The sequence below is a fragment of the Podarcis muralis genome, chromosome 17 (assembly GCF_964188315.1).
Source record: "Podarcis muralis chromosome 17, rPodMur119.hap1.1, whole genome shotgun sequence".
In the NCBI taxonomy this organism is placed as follows: domain Eukaryota; kingdom Metazoa; phylum Chordata; class Lepidosauria; order Squamata; family Lacertidae; genus Podarcis; species Podarcis muralis.
Window position 1 is genome coordinate 41762462 of NC_135671.1, and position 12587 is coordinate 41775048.

Sequence of the window (12587 nt, forward strand, 5' to 3'; positions counted from 1 at the left end):
TTATTTTCTTTTTTGGGTCTGTCTTGCAGCAAGTTCTCTCTGGGTATAAGTCTGGCTCTGTTGATCTGTTGTCTAACTTCATCTGCTGGGTATTTTAGTTCTAAAAAGGTTTGCTGTAGATCTCTTAGGTGAGAGTCTCTGTCTGTAGAATTGGAACAGATACGGCTGTAACGTAGTGCCTGGCTATATACAATGGACTGTTTGGTATGTTTGGGATGGTAGCTAGAGGCATGTAGATATGTGTGATGGGATGATGAGCTGCTTGTGCGTAAAATCCTAGTCCCTCAGAGTTTGATCAAATCCGCAAACCTCTGCCTACGACGGAGCCCCTCAAGCATGGCTCCGTCAGTCGCTAGCAGAATCCGAAAGTGGGCGCTTACGGAATCTCTTCCAACATAAAAGCTCCTTAACGGAAACACGTCTTCTGGACTCTCGGCGCGACAGTTTCCGGCGAGGAGTGGGTGTCCCTATAGGAGGTCTTGAAACCTCCCCACTGTTTTCGCTGGAAGTGTCTGAGCCATCCCTCCGACTCACTTTCCCTTGGAGTTCCTTCTCTCCCCCTGCTGGTTCCCTCTTCAGCTGCTAAGTCTCTCTCAACCTCAGTGAGCCCTTCCACCTCCTGTCCTTCCGATGGCAGTTCCCTGACAATATGTTTGTCGGTCAGTTGGTTTACGGTATAAGGTGGTGTCTATGCGCCCATCCTGTATTTTTATAGTAGTGTCCAAAAAATGTATTTCTTGCATAGATTGATTCATTGTTAGGTTGATTGTGGGGTGAAAATCATTGAATTTCTGGTGGAAGGTGTCCAGGGTCTGTTGACCATGTGTCCAGATGATAAAAATATCGTCAATGTATCGCAGGTACAAGAGAGGTTTGAGTGGGTAGGAGTTTAGGAAACGTTGTTCCAAATCTGCCATGAAGATGTTGGCATACTGTGGGGCCATGCGGGTGCCCGTTGCTGTGCCGCTGATCTGAAGGAACAGGTCATCACCGAATTTGAAGTTGTTGTGGGTAAGGACAAATTGGCAGAGTTTGGTGGCAAAGTCCGCTGTGGTTTTATCTGAAATGGTGTTCCTTATAGCTTGTAAACCATCGTTGTGTGGGATGTTGGTATACAGAGATTCCACATCCATTTGATGTGATCAATTTGATGTGATCCATTCTTGGTCTCTCTGCTCTAAGAGCAACATTAAAAAGGTAAAGGGACCCCTGACAATTAAGTCCAGTCGCGAACAACTCTGGGGTTGCGGCGCTCATCTCGCTTTAAAGGCCGAGGGAGCCGGCATTTGTCCGCTTCCGCAGACAGTTTTTCCGGGTCATGTGGCCAGCATGACTAAGCCGCTTCTGGCGAAACCAGAGCAGCACACAGAAACGCCGTTTACCTTCCCGCGGGCAGCCTAAATATGTAGCACATGTAGAAGTACCTCTTAATACTTACAGGAATGAGCCTAACCTCCTTCCTCTCCCCATCCCAAACTCACACATTTTCCACTGTCCTCCATTGGCAAGGCCACGAGGAGACCAAAACATTCAGATTTATTAATCACAGATTAGTAGGTTGTCCAAACTTTTAATTATACCTTAATCTTAACTATGAATAGAGGAAACAACCCAATTTCATAAACTATAGTTTGAAGTAGGCCTGTTTCTATTCATCGTAAAGGTAAAGGGACCCCTGACCATTAGGTCCAGTTGTGGCCGACTGGGGTTGCAGCGCTCATCTTGCTTTACTGGCCGAGGGAGCCAGCGTACAGCTTCCGGGTCATATGGCCAGCATGACTAAGCCGCTTCTGGCAAACCAGAGCAGCACATGGAAACGCCATTTACCTTCCTGCCGGAGCGGTACCTATTTATCTACTTGCACTGCGTGCTTTCGAACTGCTAGGTTGGCAGGAGCAGGGACCAAGCAACGGGAGTTCACCCCACTGAGGGGATTTGAATCGCTGACCTTCCGATCAGCAAGCCCTAGACTCTCAAACACAGAACCTAAAACGTCTTGAGGTGGTTCTGCTACAGCCCAGTGGCATTGTTATCACAGAATTCAGTTCCTTGACAATCCTTCCTCTTTCTTTCTTTCTTTCTTTCTTTCTTTCTTTCTTTCTTTCTTTCTTTCTTTCTTTCTTTTTCTTTCTTTTGCAGTTTCTAGCCTTTATGGCTGTGAAATTATACATGAAAATGCAAGGGCACTGCTTGCTGAAATCTCAGAAGCCAGAGATGAGGGGTAGAGGGTCATTGGCCTGTATAGCTCTTTGCTCTCAAACATGATTACGAAATACTTAAAATTAGATAAAACAAGGGATGATGGAAATGTGAATAATGCGTACTGTTTATACATGTTGCTGGATTCTGCTTTCCTTGATGAGAATGGTCACTTTTCATGGTCAATGCAGAATTAACCACACCTGGAGACTGCTCTCCCATCTTCTGGGTTATCCTTCTTCTAGAAAAGGCTTTAGCTTGCTCTGTGAATATTCTGCTTGCCCTTCCTGTCACACACACTCTTGGGTTGTGTGTTTTGAGATTTGTATTGATCCTGAATGAGGTGGTGACCTGTAGCTCTGGCACTAACCATCTCTTGATCCTTTCAGAAAAAAATTCCACCCAAGAAAGATGGCTACAGCACAAAGAAGCTTACAGGAGTAAGTACCTGCTGTGTTGCCTTCTCTGGGTTTGACATCTCTTAGTTGATTCCATTCCTGTGGATGTTGTGCTCCTTTATTCCATTTATATTGCTTCATAGATTTACATGTAGCCTCTTGGTTTCTGGAAAAGCGCCTCTCTTGCCATTGGTATGTTTCCCCCTCTTGTTCAGTCATCAGTCATGGTGAGGGCCTGCAGCTTGTCAGGCTAATGTTGGGAGCAGCAGCATGCTGATCTCATGTTCCTCTTTTGATGATGGCTGTACTAGCTGGTGTGTTGCGATATGTAGCCATCAGTTGCGATATGGAGACCTTGGGCATGACTTTCTCTGGGTCTGTATTTGTTCTTGGGGAGATGTCTTGGCGTCTCATTTCCTCCTCATCCCTTGGCAAGTCTGTGCTGTGCCTGATGGCCTCTTCTGTCTCTTTCCTGCTTGACACCAGGAAGTCCTCTCCACGGAGGAGACCTTTACGCCAGCACGGCGCCGGCAGAAGAAGTCAGCACCCGTGACAGTGAGTGGTACTGAATCTGCATGCAGCTCATGATAGAGGCAAGAATGTGTGACTGCACACAGTCCATCTGATATTGGACTCAAGTTCTCCCCCCACCTCAAATCCACATATCATGAGCCTGGGAGTGGTGTGTGTCGTAGTGGGTGTCAGAATGCCCAGATAATGGAGAGTTCGATTTATGAACTGGGTAGACCTGGATTTAAATGCCTGCTTGGCCAGTAAGTTGATTTTTTTGGTCAGACACATTCTCTTTGTCATCTTGGAGGGTTGTTAGGATAACCTAGGATAGCCCTCTCATTTCCTTGGATGATGGAACACAATGTTGTGTTTTTCATCAATAATCTCTTAGGATTATATGCCTGGTGTCAGAAGTCCCTTAGCTTTGTGTATGCCTTTATCTGTTCCTGTATTTCCCCCCTCTTTCCCCCTCTGCTTGCCAGGATGGGCCAGCTCCCAAGGTCCAGCGGGCCCCAAGGGGACACCACAAGAGGCTGCCAGCTGCACCACCAGCATCTGCAGTGAGTGGGGGTCAAGACATAATGGAGTGTAATTTTTCAGTCCTGGCTGAGCTGATATGATTGGAAGGCCTGCAGAATGTCAGCATGCGCTTGCCTGGTCTCCCATTCCCTGCTCATTTGGGATATTAATAATAGGTGGGAGAATCGTCAAACCCACTGCTAGCTGGTCACTGCCATCGCATTATTCATTGAGAGACTGAAATGCAGTTTACAGTAAAGCAGGTTTGGCTACGCTGTCCGTAATCTGCAAGTGTGGTGTGCTGTGGCTTCCTCCAACTGGATCTTCATGAAAGAATGAAAGCAAATGTGGCCAATCATCTTTTGGCGGAGTGTGCTGCAGGTTGAGCCCTAAAGATCATGGTGATATGCTAGTGCCTGCTGCATTAAACATGTGCCTCTTCTGATTCTGGTTAGTTATATTCCTAGAGTGCTGAGCTGGAGACTAGGCCCTGGCACAAGCACTGAAGGGGCAGGCAGGAGTGCAGGCTTGCAAGTAGAGGTGAGCATAAAATTGTTGGAAGGGACCCTAAGAGCCATCTAGTCCATTCCCCTGCAATGCAGGAATTTCAACTAGATCATACCCGACAGATGGCCATCCAGCCTCTGCTTTAAAAACCTCGAAGAAGGAACGTCTCCCACTTCTCGTGAGAGTCTATTCCACTATTCTTCAGCTCTGACTGTTGGAAAGTTCTTCCTGATGTTTAGTCGGAATCTCCAAGTTATAGCAACCAAGTACACTAAGAATCTGTGCATTGTTAGCATACTTGGTTGCTATAACTGGGAATAGGAGGAACTGAGGAACTTATGGATTAGAATAGTCCTAGAAGCAGGAAGATGGAGTCAAAAAGCCGAGGGAAAATAGGCACAATTTTAAGCTCAAGACGCAGTCCAGAAACACCTGGCTCTTCCTTGTATCTTGCCTGCATTAGGCCTTCATTTGAGGCTCTTGGTTTTCCGTGCCCCAAGACTGATATGAGATGCAACATACATCTCTTGAGTTTCCCTTTCTGCAGCACAATCTTCCTCCTTTGAAAGAGGTGTCTTGTCTCTTCTTTCTCCTGGACTGAGCTTTTGGCTGGGTCTGCCTCTGATGACTCTGAATATGTGGGGATATCTTCACTCTTTCTCCTTTCTTCCTTTCTTTGGCTGCCAGGATGGGCCCCTTCCCAAGGCCCAGCTTGCTGCAAGCTGCCATCGTCGAAAGCGCTCTGCTACCACAGTAAGTGGCTTGATGCTGGATCCTACAAAGATGTTTGTGTTGCAGCACAAGTTTTTGTGGGTCATGTGGGTATTCTGTGGGAGCAAAAGATGGAGCAGCTCCCATGTGAAGAAAGGTTGCAGCGTTTGGGCCTTTTTAGTTTAGAGAAAAGGTGAGTAATGGGTAACGTGACAGAAGTTTATAAAATTAAACGTGGCATGGAAAAAGTGGATAGAGAAAGCTTTTTCTCACTCTCGGGGACATCCAGTGAAGCCGAATGTTGGAAGATTCAGGACAGAGTAAAAGAAAGTACTTATGCACACAGTACATAGTCAAACTGGAATTCACTTCCACAGGAATCACTGGTGGCCACCAACGTAGATGGCTTTGAAAGAGGATTAGACAAGTTCAGGGAGGAGGAGGAGAGGGCCAAGATGGCTGTAGTCTCCTTCCACAGTCAGAGGCAGTAATGTTCTGAAGACCAGTTGCAGGGAATCTTAGGAAGGGAGAAGGTCACTGCGTCCTGCTTCCAGGTTTTCCACAGGCATCTGGTTGGCCACTGGGAGAATAGGATGCTGGACTAAATGGGCTGTGGGTCTGATCCAGCAGGCTCCTCTTACGTCCATAAGACATGTTTCACCACCGTATGTCAATAAAAGTAAAATACTTGGGTCGAGGTGCAGTTAATAGGCATATTGTGTTTCTTCTCTGATGCTGTCTCTGCCAAGGGGTGCATAACGTGTCTGCATTGACTTATAGAGATGAGCACGCTGGATTTTGGCTGTAGACATATATGTGTGTTAACAGCAATACCCATGCTGAGTACCGTATTTTTCGCTCTATAACACGCACCCGACCATAACGCGCATGTAGTTTTTAGAGGAGGAAAATCCGTAGGCATGCCACCCGTAGGCATTCCCTCCATAACACGCACAGACATTTCCCCTTACTTTCTAGGAGGAAAAAAGTGAGTGTTATGGTGCAGAAAATACGGTACTTCCCATATGGGCATATTCTGATAATCCTCACACTTATGCCATCCCTACTGTCCTAATTTTAAGCTTTACTTGGGTATTTGAATCCAGGCTTTGACCAGCTTGTTAGCTATTTGGCTGATCTTTCTGCTGAGAGTGTGGGGAAATGCTCTTTGCCAATGAGCTTGGGATGAATTCCACTACAAATGACTTCCAGTTGCAGAAATTTAGTGAGTTTGTGTGTCAGATTGACCTTAAAGTTTTGCAGAGCATGCAGACTGAGTTGTTTGGTTTGGATGGCTTTTATCCTGCATCCTTCTGATATTGGTCCCACAAACATTTCATGTGGTTGCCTCTTGGGAATGGGCACAACTGTGATTGAATCTCTTTGCAAATGATCTGAATTTGACCAAGTTAGGGAAGCCAGTTCAATCATGCCTCTCCTGTATTTCTCTCAGCTCTTCTCTACTAATTTCATGGGAATTTCCAAATGCAGAACATTTCTGTTTACTCACCGCACCACCTCTTTGTCTCCCTTTTTCTAGAAATGGAAACCTACCATGGAACGGGATCCTGGAGGCATCCCTACAGTAAGACAAAGGGTAAGTAGGCAACAGGGAGCTATGTCTTACACAGTATAACGGCATTGACAGTAAGCAATATCACCTTGGAAAGTATCTTACACAAGTCTAGAGCAACCTGCATACATTATTCTGTTTGAATACTGTGTCCAGTTCTGGGCACCACAATTTAAGAAGGATGTTGGCAAGCTTGAACGTGTGCAGAGGAGAGCAACCAGGATGATCAAGGGTCTGGAAACCGAACCTTATGAGGAGTGGTTGAAGGAGCTAGGTCTGTTTAGCCTGGAAAAGAGGAGACTGAGAGGAGATATGACAGCCATCTTCAAATATCTGAAGGGCTGTCATGGAAGAGGGAACAAACCTGTTTTGTCCTGCTTCAGAGGCTAAGACCCAAACCAGTGTTTAAATACGATGACCATATTCAAATATCTCAGAAGTTGTTCTGGAGGGTAGGACTTGAACAAATGACTTTAAGTTACAAAAAAGGAGATTCCGGCTAAATATCAAGAAGAACTTTCTGACAGTAAGAGTTGGTTGACAGTGGAAGAGTCTCCCTTGGGAGGTTTTTAAGCAGAGGTTGGATGGCCATCTGTCATGGATGCTTTACGTGAAATTCCTGCATTGCAGGGGGTTGAATTAAATGACGCTTGGGGTCCCTTCCAACTCTACAGTTCTGTGACATACACACTTGCTCTAAATTAGTTGTTGTTGTTGTTGTTAAAGATTGTACTTTCTTGATGCAGAAGGCTTTTGTCTCTAAAAGGGCTGGGAAGCAACAGAAAGACAAACCCTAAATGTAGACTTCCCATTTCAGTTATTATTTTCCATGTTCATTGCTCACTCTGGTTGGGGTCAGTGAGTGCAGGCCACTTCTTTGTTGTTTGTTTCTTGGGTGAATATTTATTCTGAAGTAGTAGTCCGGGTTTTACTTTGTTAGGATTCTGGCCGACTCATATCAGTTGCTTACCCTGTTCCTTTGTGAGATGAAGATAACACTATGCAGAAGGTTCATCTTCAAACAGACTTTTAGTCTCTGTGATTATCCAGGGGTGATTTTGAACCAGCCACCGATTGACGCAAGTCAACCTGTCACTGCTCAGAGGTCAACAGTCAGGTAGAGGTAGGTTCTGCTGTCTGATAAATGAGGAGGAAGGGTAGGAGGGAGAGACTTTAACAATTAAAACTGGAATAGGTGAGGCTTGTAATTTTTATGTGAAAGCCTTTTAAGAAAAAGTGCATTTGGGGCATTGATTCAGAGGCAAGAGGGATATGTCTAGGACAGGTCATCCTACACCAGTTTGGTACCCTCCCATCAGTCTCAGCCAGCAAGGCCATGACTGATAGGAGTTGTAGTCCAAAATCTGGGGGGCACCAGCTTGGTGAAGGTTGGTCTATGTAGATAAGGGGAGGTGCTTACAGCTTGGGGAGCTTATAAGTTCTCACAAACAAGTTTTTGTTTTGAGGGTGTTTGCTAAGTTTTTACAATACCAAATTCTTGTCTAAACAGTAGGTGGAAGGGGAACTTTCCCAAGGGCAAAGGGACCATAATCTTAAATTCAGATTGGTTGGGGTACAGATCACTAACAGTGATTTGTTGAATGAATAAACTTTATTACAGTCACAGACCAGAATAAGAGAAACATATGAATAAAATAGCAGTTCAGATTTAAACAGGTGATTGTTAAATCAAATAAGAACAAGCATAGGATAAAACATGTGAATAGAGTACAGGATAGATAATTGAGGAATAAGAAATGATAATTAAAACAGATAAGGACTAAAAGACATACAGTTAAAACAACTATAAGGGGTGGAGCTTAGGGGAATAGCGGTCTTGCAATATGGGCCTTCAGTTTAAGACTGGTTTGTAGCACAAACCATCCTTCAGCGAATATCCATCATGGCAGTGCAAAACCTAGCAACTGAGTATGTAACATCTGGGTTTTCATCCTGGAGTAGTAGGGAGATGTTGAGTTGTTCTGTATGTCCTGGGAATTTGTGCAGGATAGGCAGGATAAACCTGGCTCGTATGTCTATATAGTACTGGCAATGGAAAAAGGCATTTTCTGTTGTTTCCTGCTGCCCAGAGCCACAGGGGCATTTCCTCTCCTCGTATGGTGGCTTCCTATTACGGCCTTCTTGAATGGCTGAGGGGAGGGCCTGACAACAGGCCAGAGTGAAGGCCCTACACTGGGATTTCAAGGTTGGTTATATATGGCATTTGGGAGGTGAGGTATCTACTGGTTTCACTGATTAGAAATTTTGGGGACCTGGCTAGGTCTGCTTGACATTCTGTGTCTTCCACATGCTGTTTAATGTTTGTTTGTTTGTTTGTTTGTTTAGCTTGTTCATGCCCTATGTCAAGTAAAATCTGTGGGTTGAAGCCTAGAGTAGTTATATTTTTCACTGCTTGTTTCCATGTTGATTGGAAATCATCCTTAATAGTCAGGGGAGCAAGGCCGCTCAGGAAGAAAGATAGTCTCAACCAGTAATTAAAAGTGGCGAGCCACACTCTGGCCTCGATTCTCATGGATCCAGTTTCAAGACATATGGTAGCATTGGAGACGTGTTTAGGCACTTGTAGAGCAGATCTTAAGAATTTGGATTGTATCAATTATAGTGGTGCATAGTTGGCAGAGGGACCTAATTAGGCACTGTATAACAGCTGTGCAATCGATTTAGCTTCAAACAGTTTGAGGGCTGCAGGTATATAGTGTCCACCTTTGGTCCTGAGGTACTTGAGGATAGCATTTGCGCTTCTCTGGGCATTCCCTGCAAAGTAGTCGCCATGGGCTTTTGAAGCAAGTGACCTTCTCAATCTTGTGACCATTGATGTACCATGCATGTGGTTTGGGCCTCTTGGCAAAAACCATAATTTTGGTTTTCTGGTAATTGAGTTCCAATTGGCTCTCCTTGCAATATGTTGCCAGTGTTTTCATGGCTCTTTTAAGGCCTCATCAGTGTTCTTGAGAGGATTGCTGCGTCATCTGCATAAACGTATAAATAATGCTCTCCTGCGTGCATCTTTCGCTGTGCATTATCTGCTGATAAGAGCGTGCATCAGTTCTGGAATGTGGCAAGCTATTTCTGGAGCTCATGTCGCTAATTGCTGATACTGCGTGTCTACGGGAGATCGATGGACGTCCTGAGGCGACGTGGGGCCATGACGGACTTTGTCTCCCTGGCAGTATCCCAACAGAAAATGCCAGTGGAAGTGAAATGTCCCAGTTCTTGATCATTGCATCTGAAAGCAAGCAGAGGGCTGCCACAGATTCAGAACAATATTTTGTGAGTGGAGTTATAGAAGCATTTATTTAAAAAGAATGGAAAAATGCCTTCCTTAAGAGGGCAGAGAAGGAAAGGATCATAGGTTGGTTTGCACTGTGGACCTTTAATTTGTGGTCCACTTGCTGTATTGCCCCAATTTTCTTGGGTTCTCTTTTCAAAGACACGCTCTTGAAAAGGCATATGTAGCTGGCTCATAAAGGCTACAGCTATAACTCATTCTCTAATAAGGTGCCCAGCAGCCCCTGCTGAGCATGGTCCTTCCTGGGTGAAACTGTCATTGGCCTCCTGGTCCACGAAGCTGGGTGGCCCCTCTAAGCAGTCTTATCTGCCCTATTTGAATTCATGTCAAAATGTCATGGAATTTCCCACACAGTGGTACCTTGGTTTTATAACAGCCTAGTTTATAAACAACTTGGAAATAGTAAATTGCAAACCAGGAAGTAGGTGTTTCGGTTTGTGAACTTTGCCTCGGAATTAAAACATGTCCCGCTTCCTGTTGAGTCTGTTCCATTTCTAAATGGAGTTCTCCTGCTGCTGATTGGAGGCTTCCTGCTGAGTCTATCAGCTGCTGTGTCCCACGCAACACAAAGTTGATATTTGGAGCTTTTCCCCCCATTTTTGTTCGTGTGACCTTTTCGTGGCTATGGCTTGTGACTTTGTTTTTGTGACTCTGTGGAACCCAGTTCATCTACTGATTGATTGTGTGACTGTGGAAATGGATAAAAGCTCTGCCCCCTCCAGACAATCACTATCATCAGTGCAGGTTAGGGAAAAAAAATAATTTTAATTTTTATCATCTACAGTACTGTCTTATTTGCTTTCATTTTATGGATCAATGGTCTTGTTAGATAGTAAAATTAATGTTAAATTGCTGTTTTAGGGGTTGTTTTTAAAAGCCTGGGATTAATCCATTTTACATTACTTTCTTCGGGAAAGCACGCCTTGGTTTTAGAACGCTTTGGTTTTAGATTGGGCTTCCGGAACGGATTAATTTTGGGACCCAAGGTACCACTGTATTCCCCTAAATCAGTCAGCACTTGATGATTTAACTAGAAATAAGGCTTAGTCTGTGTGAGTTATTAAGTTAACTGTATCAAGACTCAGTTGGTCCATTGCAGATGACTTGGTTTTAACATTACAGGAGCCAGAATCTAGTACAAAAAGAGTTTTAGAATTGATTCATGAATTTGGTCGGGTGGCGGGATTTAAGTTGAACAAGCAAAAAACCAAGGTTTTGGCTAAAAATTTGACACTTACAGAAACAGATGGGTTCCAGAAAGAGACAGAATTAAGTGTTGTTAAAAAAGTGAAATACCTAGGGGTTCACTTGTCCGCCAAAAACTTGAATTTATTTAAAGACAATTATGAAAAATGTTGGGCGGAAATTAAAAAAGATTTGGAAATTTGGTCAAGATTGAAACTTTCCTTGTTGGGTCGAATTGCAGCTATAAAAATGAATGTATTGCCGAAAATGTTATTTTTGTTCCAAGCCCTACAGATTGTGGACAGAGTGGAATGTTTTGGAAAGTGGCAGAAGGATATCTCCAAGTTTGTTTGGCAGGGCAAAAAGCCCCGAATAAAGTTTAAAATACTAACTGATTCGAAAGAAAGAGGGGGGTTTGCCCTGCCAGACTTGAGGTTGTATTATGAATCTGCAGCCTTCTGCTGGTTGAAGGATTGGTTTCTGTTGGAGAACACTGATGTCCTAGATCTGGAAGGGTTTGACAATGCTTTTGGTTGGCATGCATATTTGTGGTACGACAAGGTTAAAGTTCATAAATTGTTTAAAAACCATATTGTCAGAAGAGCAATATTTATGGTCTGGACGAAATACAAAGACTTACTAGAGAGTAAGACCCCGAGGTGGCTATCACCGGTGGAGGCCAAGGCTCGAAAAAGACCCAACATGGAGGCCTACTGGCCGAAATATTGGGAAATAATTGAAAAAATTGGAGACAATTGGAGGTTGCAGAGCTTGGAGAAATTAAAAAACAAGGTGCGAGACTGACTACATTATGCTCAAATTCAAGAGGTTTTTAAAATAGATAAAAAAGTTGGTTTCCAGGTGGAAAAATCGAAACTAGAAACGGAATTGTTAGAACCAAAAACTAAGACACTTTCGAGAATGTACAACTTGCTGCTTAAATGGAATACACAGGATGAGACAGTTAAATCTGCTATGATAAAATGGGCACAGGATATTGGGCATAACATCATGTTTGAGGACTGGGAAAGGTTATGGAACACCGGAATGAAGTTCACGGCATGTAATGCCTTGAAGGAAAACATTATGAAAATGATATACCGGTGGTACATGACCCCAGTCAAGCTTGCTAAGATATATCACTTGTCTGACAACAAATGTTGGAAATGTAAGGAGGCCGAAGGGACATTCTTTCACCTCTGGTGGACCTGCCCAAAAATGAAGGCCTTCTGGGAAGTGATTTACAATGAGTTAAAAAAGGTATTTAGGTATACCTTTCCCAAGAAACCAGAGGCCTTCCTATTGGGCATGGTGGACCAGAAAGTGTTAAAGAAGGATAGAACTTTGTTTATGTACGCTACTACAGCAGCAAGAATTCTCATCGCAAAGTACTGGAAGACACAAGATTTACCCACGCTGGAGGAATGGCAGACGCAGTTGATGGACTACATGGAACTGGCTGAAAGGACTGGCAGAATCCGAGATTTGGGAGAGGAAACAACGGAAGAGGACTGGAAAAAATTTAAGGACTATTTGCAAAAACATTATAAGTTGTATGAATCCTAAGAATGTGCACGATTAGGAAACTTTTGCTTCTGCAACTCGATTAGGTGAATTGAAAACTAAGTTATAAGAAAGAAGAGGTGAAAACATGAAATAACTTTATTATGTT

The 12587-nt window shown here is 43.9% G+C and overlaps 1 protein-coding gene across 16 annotated transcripts in view; it reads left to right on the plus strand.

Moving 5' to 3' along the window:
* LOC114587348 (methyl-CpG-binding domain protein 1) overlaps positions 1 to 12587 on the plus strand; it is a 112469-nt gene that overhangs the window by 42826 nt on the left and 57056 nt on the right. For 9 of the 16 annotated variants that reach the window (XM_077921237.1, XM_077921242.1, XM_077921245.1 and 6 more), the window contains 5 exons: positions 2589 to 2639; positions 3084 to 3152; positions 3593 to 3670; positions 4824 to 4889; positions 6388 to 6444. In XM_077921237.1, the coding sequence (XP_077777363.1) occupies positions 2589 to 2639; positions 3084 to 3152; positions 3593 to 3670; positions 4824 to 4889; positions 6388 to 6444 (321 nt within the window). The remainder of the gene's footprint in view (positions 1 to 2588; positions 2640 to 3083; positions 3153 to 3592; positions 3671 to 4823; positions 4890 to 6387; positions 6445 to 12587) is intronic. The other 7 variants (XM_077921249.1, XM_077921251.1, XM_077921240.1 and 4 more) reach the window with 6 other exon arrangements.